Raw genomic sequence first — 14257 nt, forward strand, 5'->3', positions numbered from 1 at the left:
TTTACCTCAATATCAGCTGTTGGATGTTTATAGAATCCTAGAAATGTAGAGCTGGAAGGGACCTTGAGAAGCCATCAAATCCAGCCCCTTGTGCTGAGGCAGGACCAAGTAAAGCTAGACCATCCTTGACAAGTGTTTGTCAAACCTGTTTTGAAAAAGTCCAATAATGGAGATTCCACAACCTCCCTTGGAAACATATTCCAGTACTTAACTGTTCTTATAATTGGAAAGCTTTTCCTAATATATAACCTAAATCTCACTTGCTGCAGGTTATAAACCCATTTACTTGTCCTACCTTCAGTGGACAGAGAATAATTGATCACGGTCTTCTTTATAATAGTCCTTAACATATTTGAAGAGTGTTTATCAGGTTCCCCCTCAGTTGTCTTTTCTCAAGACTAAATGTGTCCAGGTTTTTTTAAACCTTTTTTCACATGTCAGGTTTTTGAAATGTTTTTTATAAGTTTTGTTGCTCTCCTCTGGACTGTTTCCAATATACTCACACCTTTCCAGGATTGGTCACAGTATTCCTGCTGAGGCCTCACCAGTGGCGAGTAGAGCAGGACAACTACCTCTCGTGTCTTATATATGACATCCCTGTTAATACACCCCAGAATGATATTAACCTCAATAGCAAGAGGAACTCAAGTGAAATTAGCTGTCAGGTCTTACTAAAATAGCTATAAAAGATTGTAGGTTCAGTTGTCTTGAGGTTTTTCTTCAACAAACTCAAGTAGTAATTCTCAAATTCTAATATAATTTGAATTCAAGGCAATAAATACTAAGTTATGTATTATGTTTGCACATGCTATTTTTTTTCTTGTAATAAAAGTCTTGATCCAAGATAATGAAGGTAAGGTTTTAGTCTCCCATTAAACATGTCTCTTCTGCTTCTCTGAAAGAAGTGAGCCTATTAAAATGAAAATACAATCTGCTTTTTCCATAACTGTGAAAATTCAATTGCAAAATAAAATGGCATAGACCAATTATCTTGAAATGACTTTATTTCTGACAAGCTGTTGCTTCCTAATCTGTTCCAGGAGAGAACTTTGAGCAGAGCCCCTTAAGAAGAACTTTCAAGTCCAAAGTTCTGGCACACTATCCTCAGAACATAGAGTGGAACCCCTTTGATCAAGATGCAGTGAACATGGTACGTATGCTGACTTTCTTCATAACCTCTTTGTTTCTTGATGACTATATTTAAGTCTGGAACAGCGCTCTCATTTATTAAAGCAGCACGCATAATATGGAGAATGCTGGCCAACAAAGAAGTTGAGAAGTAACTTGCTAAAGATGCAAAAACTAATAGTCAGAGTTTTTTTTTTTGTTTTTTTTTTTTTTGTTTTTTTTTTAAGTTCTTCAGAAGTAGGAATCCTGCCAAACAGGCAGTAGGGCCAGTAGCATAGCTAGGGTGGGGAGCAGGGGGAGCGGTAATCTGGAGACTGGTGAGCCTAACTTCAATACCGGGCAAATTGGTAGAAACTGTAGTAAAGAACAAAATTATCAGACACCTAAATGAACACGATTTGTTGGGGAAGAGTCAACACTGCTTTTGTAAAGGGCAATCATGCCTCACCAATCTATTAGGATTCTTCGAGGGGGTCAACAAATATATGGGTGCTAGCATACTTGGATTTTTGGAAAGCCTTTGACGAGGACCCTCACCAAAGGCTTCTAAGAAAACTAAGTAGTCATGGGATAACAGGGAATGTCTTCTCATGGATCAGTAATAGGTTAAAAGAGAAAACAAAGGGAATAAGTGGTCAGATTTCACAATGGAAAAAGGTAAATACTAGGGTCCCCCAAAGATCTGTGCTGGGACCAGTGCTGTCCAACCTGATCATAAATGATCTGGAAAAGGGATAAACCGTGAAGTGGCAAAGTTTATAGATGATACAGTTATTCAAGATAGTTAAGTCCAAAGCTGACTGCAAAGAGTTACAAAGGGATCTCACAAAACTTGGTGACTGGGCAACAAAATGGCAGATGAAATTCAACATTGATAAATGCAAAGTAATGCACATGGAGGGGAAAAAATAGTCCCAACTATATATACAAAATAGCGGGGTCTATATTAACTGTTACCACTCAAAAAATAGATCTTGGCGTCATCGTGGCTAGTTCTCTGGAAACTTCAGCTCAATGTGCCGCCTCAAAATAGCAAACACAATGTTTGGAACCACTAGGAAAGGGATAGAAATAAGACTCTTAATTCAACATTTGAAGTTGACCACTTTTTTTCCCTGAGACTACCTAAAAGATTGAGGGATCATTGAAAATTCCCCAAATAATTTGGTACTCCAAGCATTTCTCCACGGTGGTCAAAGCTCTGTAAGATGCTATTGGTAAAGCCTTCGTATAGAAATAGGCTTTGATAAGAACTAGGAGTTTGTTTTTATTTGAAGCAAGCTTTCTTGTGAAAAGATGTCCTGTTTTAAAAATACAAAAATGTTACTAGGGTGTAGGGTAGCAGAAAATGGCTGCAACTAGGACTTTCTGAGGCTGAATGTTTGAAGGGCAGAATTGTGAAGCAGTATCCTGCAGAGTTGTGTCAAATTAACTCTTATTGTTGCTTACTGGTATCGGTTGTGCCTGCTAAAGTTAAGCTTCTGGAATGCTACTAGTAGCAGTGCATTCATCTATTTGCTTCCTCCCATACCTCCTCCCTGTCTGTGGTGTTTTTTTTTTTTTTTTCCCCTGGGGGGGTGGGAGGAAGTAACTTAACATGTGAGTACCATGGTAGCAGTATCACCGATGCCAGGCATTCAAAAACCATGAGTGAGGCCACAAATTCATGAGATTGAGCCTTTAACTACACTTGGTTCTCTGGAAACTTCAGCTGAATGTGCAGCCTCAAAATGGCTAAGGGAATGTTGGGAACCATTAGGAAAGGGATAGAAATAAGATAGAAAATGTAATTCCACTAAATAAATCCATGGTTCGCCCACACCTTGAATACTGTCTGGTTCTGGTTGCCCACGAGAGATTAAAAAGTGAAGTGCTATTCAGCTTAAAAAAGAAATGTCAGGGTATGATAGAGGTCTATAAAACCATGAATAGTGTGCAAAAAAGTTTTTGCACTTTCACACAATACAAAAACCAGGGGTCACTTGATGCAATTAACAGGCACAAGGTTTAATAAAAACAAGAGTTTTTTCACTCAGCGCGCAATTACCCTGTGGAACTCATTGCCATGGGATGTTGTGATGCCAAAAGTATAACTGGTTTCAAAAAAAGAACTGGATAAATTCATGGATGATGGGGTCCGTCAATGGCTATTAGCCAAGATGGTCAGGGATGTAACCCCATGCCGAGAGGGACCCTAAATCTCTGCCAGAAGTTGGGAGGGGAATACAGGTGGATCACTCCAATTGCCCTGTTCTGCTCACTCCCCCTGAAGCTCTGATATCAGCCACTGTCGGAAGACCGGATACTGGGCTAGATGGACCAGTGGTCTGGCCCACTATGGCTGTTACGTTATTGTTGATCTACAGTGGTTTAATACTTTTGGGACTGGATGGGCTCATTAAGTATGCTAATTGAAGTGCCACAGAGGAAGGAGATCTCAAATCTATTAATATTTCTTTAAAAACAAGAGTGAAATAGAACCTTTGAGGGAGAGATACTAATTTTAAACTAGTATCCAAGATGATTAGTATGTGAGGAAACTAGTTTGCCCTACAGTGTAGTGAACTGTCAGAAGGAAACTTATTCATCCACATTACATATTAGCAAGGGGGGAAGTCTTAGAGAGAAATGATCTAAAATTGGGGGGAGGGATAGCTCAGTGGCTTGAACATTGGCCTGCTAAACGCGGGGTTGTGAGTTCAATTCTTGAGGGGGCCACTTAAGGATCTGGGGCAAAATCAGTACTTGGTCCTGCTAGTGAACGGGGCTGGACTCAATGACCTTTCAGGGTCCCTTCCAGTTCTAGGAGATAGATATATCTCCATATATTATATTTTATTATTATTATAACATCATAAAAATGACTGGCTTTCCAGATGGACTACATGCAAATATTACTTTATTTAAAAAAAGTAAGCAAATTCTTAATAAAGGGAGAGGAATATGGTGAAATGACATATGTCAGCCAAGTGGAAGGGAGGAATCCTTCCTAAAAGGCTGTATGGTAGGAGTGTTGCAGCCAATAGAATGTTGGAATTCTTAATGGCATCTTGTCACAGGGCACACCACTCACTGCCGGGCTGGCGCCGCCTCCTGGTACTCTCTGGGGATTAGCTTGAGCTGTTTCCAGGTGCTGGGGTTTTAAGAAAAATACCAAGTATGTAAGATTCATGATAAAAATCACAGGAGTTGTCAACACTGATACCATGCTAGCAACTGTCACTGTTAATATTAAGCACAGACAGACAGACATGAGACTAATGATGCTACATAATTCATCTTGCACATGGTATGTGGATTTCAATATCTGCACAGCTCCAAAATGCCAAGCAATGGGAACAGTGCAGTATTTACAGTAGGTCTCTGCAATATCTTGCATCTGCGTTAGATTGAAGGAATCAGGACAGTTAGTGTAGTAAGACCTAAGCTACTGCATAGGCCACTTCTGCCAGCCAATTTAGAGGAGAGGTTGTTAATGTTCATCTGAGTAAGCAAAATATGCAAGAAGAGGCAATGAAAAATATTATCAGAATATAATGGGTATTCATGAGAGAGCTGTGATGGTGCTAGTGTACAAAAATAGAATAAAAATTATGTAGACTGATACAATCTCCTTATAAGAGCCTGGTTAAAACAAAATAATTGTACAAAACAGAATCTTCTGGAAAAAGTCATTTCAGAGCACATTTACCACACATTATATGTTCTGACAAAAGCAGCAGTATTTACAAATAGTAGGAATACTTGCTTTCATCTTATGCTTTGAAAAACTTTATCATTATTTTGACCCAAAATGTCACTTAAAGTAATATTTTTCCTCCTCCTAATCACTTGAGCCAATTATTGGCTTTCTTGATCTCTTCTTTTGTTTTGTCAGCCTTTGCCTCTGTCTGCTTTATATAAGCTGCAAGAGGCAATTTCCTTAGAGGAGAAAATGCACAAGTCTTTGAAGGTTAATCTGTGAGAGTATTCTGTTATTGCTGTATGCTTAAGGAATTACAAATGCTTTATGAAAATCATTAAAAAAAAACAAAAGCAAAAAACCAAACACTCCATAACTATACCATTCTGCACTGGGCAAACTTTTTGGTCCGAGGGCCACATCTGGGTATGGAAATTGTATGGCGGGCCATACATGCTCATAGAATTGGGGGGGGGGGGGAAGAGTTACGGGAGGGCTCTGGGGTAGGGCTAGGGATGAGGGTTTGGGGGTGCAGGAGCGTGCTCCAGGCTGGGACGGAGGGGTTTGGAGGGCGGGAGGGGGATCAGGCTTGGGGCAGGGGGTTGGGGCACAGGAGGGACTCAAGGTGGCAGGCTCCGGGTGGCGCTTACCTGAAGCAGCTCCCAAGCAGCATGTCCCCCTCTGGCTCCTACGTGGAGGCACAGCCAGGTGGCTCTGCGCGCTGCCCTGTCCGCAGGCACTGCCCCCACAGCTCCCATTGGCTGCTGTTCCCGGCCAATGGGAGCTGCGGGAGGTGGCTCTTGGGGTGGGAGCAGCGTGCAGATCCCCCGGCTACCCCTACGCATAGGAGCTGGAGAGGGGACATGCCGCTGATTCTGGGAACTGTGCAGAGTGGAGCAAGACCCTGACCCCGCTCCCCGGCTGGAGCGCCGGAACAGGGCAAGCCCCAGACCCCACTTCCCGGCGGGAGGTCAAGGGCCGGATTAAAACGTCTGGAGGGCCGGATGTGGCCCCTGGGCTGTAGTTTGCCCACCTCTGCTTTAGATCAAGTTTCCTTTCCTGTATTGAATAGTAAAGACATTACTTGCATTCAAATAATAAATACCCTTTGTTTTTTCAATATTCACTGCTTCCTGTGTTTATCCCCACCTAAAGTCCTAATCTTCTAGTACTTCCTCAGCATCCAGTTTTGATGTTACAATCTGGTTGTTTTCAGGCTGAAGTTTTAAGTACAGATGACTGAAAACTTAAGTACCTTGCTGAACTGGGTCCAAAAATAGGAGTTGTATTTCTTAAGTACATATATAGCTCCACTGAAGACAGTGGGCTTCCTGGCATGTTTAAAGTTACACATGTGCTAAAGTACCTTGCTTAACTGGGGCCTTAATGTAAGTATCCTTAATAAGAAAAAGAAAAACAGAATGAAAGGCAGAATCACTTCTAAATTATTTCAGTAACAATGGGTACATTAAAAATGCTTATACAGATGGCAGAATTTATTTGAAAACCAAGAACACGTCCATTGTGCTTTAATTTTAGATTCTTGCATTTTTGTACAGACCTGCAATGAAGATGACATTAGACTCCCAGAGAAGAAAGTAAAGTTGTTCTGCCATATATAGTCTCTTCACATGTCGTTGGCAGATCTTTAAACAAAGTACTTTTATTGAATGTATTTGTAAACGTACATTGAAATAATTACATGGTTACAGCTCTGTTCATGTATATGGAAAAACTGTGCTTGGAAAGGAGTAATGAGAAGCAAAGCTTTCCCTAGACAGCTTCCCTTTATCTTGTGGTGACTTGTCTCTGGTACACCAGTCATAAGGGTGTATTCCCATAGCACTGACATATCCATCTGTCAGCTGCACCTTGTTGACTGGATGATGTTGCATTAAAAGAATCTTAAAGCTCTGCCTTTTGAATGGAAATACTTATGTAGGGACAGAAGGCCTTAATTTCTTAAGGTTAAAGAAAACTTCTGGCATACACACAACCCAAGGTAGTTTCTCATGCCATTGAAGAAAAAGCAGGTCCATATTTCTTGGCCAAATTCTATAAATTGCAGATAATCTCTGGCTTTCTTCTGTTTTTTTCCAGTCCATTTTCTTTTGGAACAAGCAAAAGTGTGATCTCTTTTGGGGCCGCAATATTTTTCTCTTCCAGGGGCTTAACTATCATATGAAGTTCAGAGGGTCAGAGTTCTTGCCCATTATGGGTTCAGTCAACCATAGCTTGATAAGTGCTGGATAAAATGTTCTGTTGGCTATTTTTATAGTTTCCCTTAGTACAGTAGAACCTCAGGGTTATGAACCCAGAGTTATGAATTGACCAGTCAACCATGCACCTCATTTGGAACTGGAAGTATGCAATCAGGCAGCTGAGACCCAAAACAAAACACAGTACTGTACAATATTTGCAAATGCAAACTACTTTAAAAAAAGGGGGGGGGCTAAAAAGATTTGACAAGGTAAGGAAACTTTCTGTGCTTGTTTCGTTTAAGATAGTTTAAAAGCAGCATTTTTCTTCTGCATAGTAAAGTTTCAAAGCTGTATTAAAGTCAGTGTTCAGTTGTAAATAGGGCTGTCAAGCGATTAATCACACTGTTAATAGAATACCATTTCTTTAAATATTTTTGGATGTTTTTTTACATTTTCAAATATATTGATTTTGATTACAACACAGAATACAAAGTGTACAGTGCTCACTTTATATTTATTTTTGATTTACTCTGTAAAAAAAAAATAGTATTTTTCAATTCACCTCATACAAGTACTGTAGTGCAATCTCTTTATCATGAAAGTTGAACTTAAAAATGTAGAATTAGGTACTAAAAAAACCTGCATTCAAATATAAAACAATGCAAAATTTTAGAGGCTGCAAGTCCACTCAGTCCTACTTCTTGTTCAGCCAATCACTCAGACAAACAAGTTTGTTTACATTTGCAGAAGATAATACATTATTTGGAAGGGGTATTTCTCTATGGTTCTCCAGGCGCTTGTGGATCACCGTGGGCGTTTCATTGACATTAACACAGGCTGGCCCGGAAAGGTGCATGACGCACGCATCTTTCGGAACACTTGGCTCTTCAGGAAAATGCAGGCTGGGACTCTTTTCCCAGAGCGGAAGATCACTGTAGGGGAAGTTGAAATGCTCATTGTGATCCTTGAAGATCCCGCTTACCAGTTAATGCTGTGGCTCATGAAACCCTACACAGGGAGCCTTGACAGCAGCAAGGAACGGTTCAACTACAGGCTGAGCCGGTGCCGAATGACTATGGAGTGTGCCTTTGGCCGTTTAAAGGCCCGCTGGCGATCTCTGTATAGGAAGCTGGACTTGGCCGAAAACAGCATACCCGCGGCTATATCCGCATGCTGTGCCCTCCATAATATTTGTGAAGGGAAGGGTCAAAGCTTCACTCAGGCATGGACCTCCGAGGTTCAACACCTGGAGGCTGAATTTGCACAGCCAGAGAGCAGGGCTATTACAGGGGCCCAGCGCGGGGCTGCAAGGATTAGGGATGCCTTGAGGGAGCAATTTGAGACTGAAAACCAGCAGTGATATCTGGTGCTCTGCACGGGAGTGAAGTGCAGTAGTTCCAATCTTTAGGAATCCGTGTATGCTAAGCAGACTTGCAGTGCCTGTTTATTTCCTGGGCTAAAGAGTCTTTTACTTTATGCAATAATAAAGAATGTTTTCAAAGCCAAAAAATCCATTTATTGAAAAGAAACAAGGGGGTGGAGTGGGGAACAGTACAATCACAGATTCGCATATGTCCTGTCTGGTGTGCTGTGCAGTGAGTGCTGCACTTCAGGTTAGCTATACTGCATGGTGATGGGGGTTGAGTGCAGAGGGTAAGGGTTGTGGTTTTCAGGGCTGGGTGGTGAAGATACTGGTGTTGGAGGCAGCGGGTGGCGTGAAGAACACGGAAGTTGGGGAAAGTGTGTTGGAGGTGACAGTGGAGCACAACGGAAAGAGTTTTGGGACAAGGGCTGTAGGGGGAGATAGTGTTTGCGTTTGCGTACTGCTTCTCTTTCTGCATGGCTACGAGCTTCTGGATAGAGTCTGCTTGGCGTTCCAGGATGCTTATAAACCGATCAGCGCTTTGCTACCGGTGCGCGGTGCTTTGCTGCCGGTGCGCTGCGTTTTCCTGGTGGATCCTGCTTTCTCCCTCCCTCCAGTTCTGTGCTTTCTCGTTCTCTTTAATAGATTGCCGCATCACTTCTTGCAGCATATCTTCTTTGCTTTTTCGCAGTCTCTTCCTGAGTCTTTGCAGTCTCTGAGCAGGCGATAAGAAGGAAGGCTGAGGTCTCAAGGTTGATGCAGGTGTATAGGCAAAATGCAACGTTCAACAGAGGCAGCATTGTTTATACCAGACAGAGTAATGATTCCCCCCGCACTTAAGGAGTAGAAAACACAAAGGGTCTACACAATAGCATAATTTTCCAGTCTGAAACAGAGTGCACACATCCCACGGGAGCCTCAAAATGGTGAGTAAGGGGGACTGATTGTTTCAGGGCTGCACTGTCCTCTGGGTTTCTGTGCCTTGGGGAGAGTCAACAGCTTCAGGGGGCACCTACACTGAACACGGTCCCAACATTTTCCACAGGAGTTAGTCCTAGATGATATCTCACTGCTGAGGGTGACCTGGGAAGCAAGGGAGGGTCTTCTACTGCAATGTGGCTTCCGCCCTGGCCCATATGCAGCTTGCCTGTGTGCAGCAATGGTCCCCTCGCAGCACAGTGGCGCGAACACGTTAGCTTGGCTGGGACAAGGACCACGGTGGCTCTCCTGATAAACGTGCGCAAGCACATTGCACACATTTTGGATGAGACAGTCGAGGAGATTACCGAAGCCGATTACCGCGATGTGATAAACCACATCAATGCACTATTCCGCATCTAGGCATGCATGCCTAACCCTCCTCTCTCAAAGAGCCCGCACCGAAAAAATCCCCCCCCCCCCCCAAAAAAAAAAAAAAAAAACGCTTACCGGGAACCTGCTCTTCTGTTTGTCCTCCACCAAATACCGGCCGCTGCGACTGGCTACCTTCCTCCTGGCTTGAGAAGAGCTCCTGGCTGCATGACTCCAGGGATTCCGGGGTGTCTCCATCTGGCCCACCACCATCACTCCCGTTTTCCTCGTCCCTCTCCCCTCACCGACTCTGGTGGTGCTCGGAGTGGAGGTAGGGTTAACCCCAAGTATCGCATCCAGCTCTTTGTAGAATCGGCAGGTCGCAGGGGGAGCACCCGAGCGGCCGTTTGCATCGCGGGCTTTGCAGTAGACACTCCGCAGCTCCTTCACTTTAATCCTGCACTGCAGGGCGTCCCGGTCATGGCCTCTTTCCATCATGTCCTTTGATACCTTCCCGAAGGTATCGTAATTCCTACGGCTGGAGCGCAGCTGTGACTGTACAGCTTCCTCCCCCCAAACACTGATGAGGTCCAGCAACTTGCCATTGCTCCATGCTGGGGCTCGCTTGGCACGTGGAGGCATGGTCACCTGCAAAGATTCGCTGATAGCGCTCCACACCACGCTGGGCTGAGCAAACAGGAAGGGGATTTTTAAAATTCCCGGGGAATGTAAAGGGTGGGTCACGTGGTTGGTTACCTGAGGCCAAGGCAGTAGAGTTTGAACTGATGACCAGAGTGGCTAGAACAGGCATTGCGGGATACTGCTGAATAATTCTGGAGGACATTCACAGCGCATTGGGCGGCCACATTGGCGCGGCAGCGCAATACTCGCTATTCCTCTCTGAGAGGTGGAGTACATGCAGCGCTGCAACGACGGAGATACAGTGCTGCAAATGCCTTGCCAGTGTGGACGGGGAGTGAGTTACAGTGCTGGGAGCGGCTTTACAGCACTGTAACTCGCAAGTGTAGCCAAATCAGATGCCACCAAAAGAAGGTTGATTTTCCTTTTTGGTGGTTCGGGTTCTGTAGTTTCTGCATCGGAGTGTTGCTCTTTTAAGACTTCTGAAAGCATGCGCCACACCTCGCCCCTCTCAGATTTTGAAAGGCACTTCAGATTCTTAATTCTTGCGTCAAGTGCTGTAGCTATCTTTAGCAATCTCACATTGGTACCGTCTTTGCGTTTTGTGTAATCTGCAGTGAAAGGGTTCATTTTAAGAACCAACATGTGTTGGGTAATCATCAGAGACTGCTATGAACATGAAATATATGGCAGAATGCAGGTAAAACAGAGCAGGAGACCTACAACTCTCCCCTAAGGAGTTCAGTCACAAATTTAGTTAATGCAATTTTTTTTTTTTTTTTTTTACATGAGCGTCATCAGCATGGAAGCATGTCCTCTGGAATGGTGGCTGAAGTATGAAGGGGCATATATGGCATGTAAATACCTTGCAGTGCCAGCTACAAAAAAGCCATGCAAATGCCTGTTCTCACTTTCTGGTGACATTGTAAATAAGAAGTAGTCAGCATTATTTCCTGTAAATGGAAACAAACTTGTTTCTTAGTGATTGGCTGAACAAGAAGTAGGACTGAGTGGACTTGTAGGCTCTGAAGTTTTACATTGTTTTATTTTTGAGTGCAGTTATGTAACAACAAAAAATCTAAATTTGTAAATTGCACTTCCACGACAAAGATTGCACTGCAGAACTTGTATGAGTGAATTGAAAAATACTATTTCTTTTGTGTATCATTTTTACAGTGCAAATATTTGTAATCCTAGATTCATAGATTATAGGACTGGAAGGGACCTCGAGAGGTCATCGAGTCCAGTCCCCTGCCTGCATGGCAGGACCAAATACTGTCTATCAGAAATATACACTTTGATTTTCATATATATTGTATTCTGTGTTGTAATTTAAATGTAGAAAAACATCCAAAATATTTAATAAATTTCAATTGGTATTGTTAAACAGTGCAATTAAAACTGCGATTAATCGCAATTAATTTTATTTGAGTTAATCGCGTGAGTTAACTGCGATTAATCAACAGCCCTAGTTGTAAACTTTTTGAAAGAACAAACAACCAGAATATTTTGTTCAGAGTTATGAACAACCTCTATTCCTGGGCGCGGGGGATGAGGGGTGGTTGTAACACTGAGGGTCTACTGTATAATTAGTTTTAATTCCCCCTCAGAAAGACTCAGTCAGGAGGTAGGCAGCTCAACAATGCTGAATCATCTTGTTAAAAAAAAAAAAAAAAAAAAAAAAAAGCGGGGGGTGGGGGGGGAATTGTTTAGGTCCCACCTCAGAAGGGTCTTCCACAGTTCTTCTAGTTCACTCAAACCTATTTTAGAGTTGAATGTGAATTCTTCTCTTCAAGAACCTTCCTTTAGGATTTAGACCAGGAGTCGGCAACCTTTCAGAAGTGGTGTGCCAAGTCTTCATTTATTCACTCTAATTTAAGGTTTTGCATGCCAGTAATACATTTTAACGTTTTTAGGTGGTCTCTTTATCTAAGTCTATAATATATAACTAAACTATTGTTGTATATAAAGTAAATAAGGTTTTTAAAATGTTTAAGAAGCTTCATTTAAAATAAATTTAAAATGCAGAGCCCCCAGGACCGGTGGCCAGGACCCGGGCAGTGTGAGTGCTGCTGAAAATCAGTTTGCGTGCCGCCTTTGGCACGCGTGCCATAGGTTGCCTACCCCTGATTTAGACTCGGTGCTTTGTGATCCATATGATAAACCTGGATGAGTGTATGCTATTGACTTGCAGGGTGCTTGTTTGAATATAATATCACTGTGCATCAAGACCATATGTTTAAGGCTTTTCTTTTTGGATGAACACTAACACTTGGCCCTGCCCTTTTGCCTTATCTATAGGGTTCTGGAATTTCATAGTCCCCTGGTGAGCTCTTCCCTCATTGTTCATCTTCCTATCCTGCCCCTCTCCTTTATCTTCTGCTCCCTTTCCTCCTATCCTGTTCCAAGCCTAATAATATTTGCAGTGTGTTGGCACTGTATTTTGCCTGTGTTTTGCAACCACTGACTTGAAGTGTTGGCTTACTGTGTGCTGTAGGGCATGCAAAAGATAACGAAGTTTAATAGGTATTTATTGTGGGGGAAGGTCCCCTACTGGAGGATTTCAGAGAGAAGTGTGGGCAGGGGGATGCTTAAGGGTCATACAGAGGTAGTCTAAACACCGTGTAGTCAGACTTAATAAAGCTATGCCCATTGTCTCCAGTGCAGAAGCCCAGTTTTCAGAATTTAACATTTTGGCACAGACTAATCCAGTGACAGTTGAGATGCATATTATGGAGCCTAAATTCAATAATTAAAACATGAAATAGGGATTTTACTCCTACTTTCACAGAGAATTTGAATGTAGCTGTAATGACAGAGCTACTATTAACACTTCAATAACAAAACTGCAACCTTTTTGAATTAATATGTGGCTCCTGTTCAAAAAGTGGCTTGAGCTGCAATTTCATGGTTTGTCAGGAACGCCCATCAATTGAATTAAATCCTTTTATTGACTCTAGGCCATTTATTACCCCATGCATTAACTTTTACAGCAACATATAAAAATGGGTCTGGATGATGCATGGGATTGCTAACTGGATGTGAAATCTGGCTTCTATGCCATTGATCTGAATCCTGCTCAGGTCAGTCGCAGCTGAAACTTGTTGCCATCTGACTGTTCAGTGGTCTTTCAAAGTGAGCTGATGTTGATTAGGAATGGATTTGGCCACACTTATAAAATGTATCCATGTTTACCTCTTCTGACAGGAGAAGTGATTACTCCTGGTCAAGGGGAATCTACACCAGTGATGGGCAACCTGCGGCTCATCAGGGCAATCTGATTGTGGGCTGCGAGACATTTTGCTACTGTTAACCATCTGCAGGCACGGCCCCCTGCAGCTCCCAGTGGCCGCGGATGCTCAACATCAGCAAAATGTCTCATGGCCCACAATCAGATTACCCTGCTGGACCGCAGGTTACCCACCACTGGTCTACACTGTCACTTTCTAGTCAGTTCTACATTGTGGATAGGCACTGATCCTTAACAGCGCACCAAGCCAACCTTTCACTGTGCTCTCTTTGAAGGTTCCTTTCCTTTCTTTGCACCTTCCATTTTAAAAAGAAGTTTCAGTTCTTGTTTAAAAAATTTATAGATTTGTTTTGAGCATAATTTGGTTTCATGCTGTAGCATGATTTAAACATGTTTTGCAAAATTGTTTCACTATTTTGCATTACATGGCTGATTTTCCTAAAAAAAAAAATGTCTGGAAAATGCCTTGGGTTATCATTCTAGGGCTACATTTCAAAGTACTTATGTAAAATAGAATCATTTGTAAAAGAACTTGACTGATTAATCAAAAACTAGGTTTACATTGAATTCCTCCCCCAATCAAAATTATGTTTTACTGTTTAGGTAAGAAAATAAACTCATACAGGAGAAAGTTTATTTATTAATGGATTATTATCAATTATTTATTCAATTTAATTTTGTTATTTAAAGATAAGCCTATACCA

The 14257-nt window shown here is 42.3% G+C and overlaps 1 protein-coding gene across 5 annotated transcripts in view; it reads left to right on the forward strand.

Annotated features, from left to right (window-relative positions):
* The window catches only part of DENND5B (DENN domain containing 5B), a 192626-nt gene that overhangs the window by 96103 nt on the left and 82266 nt on the right, over nucleotides 1–14257 (forward strand). For all 5 annotated transcript variants that reach the window (XM_054034587.1, XM_054034606.1, XM_054034614.1 and 2 more), the window contains one exon: nucleotides 1041–1150. In XM_054034587.1, the coding sequence (XP_053890562.1) occupies nucleotides 1041–1150 (110 nt within the window). The remainder of the gene's footprint in view (nucleotides 1–1040; nucleotides 1151–14257) is intronic.

Source organism: Malaclemys terrapin, chromosome 1 (genome assembly GCF_027887155.1).
Source record: "Malaclemys terrapin pileata isolate rMalTer1 chromosome 1, rMalTer1.hap1, whole genome shotgun sequence".
Taxonomy (NCBI): Eukaryota; Metazoa; Chordata; order Testudines; family Emydidae; genus Malaclemys; species Malaclemys terrapin.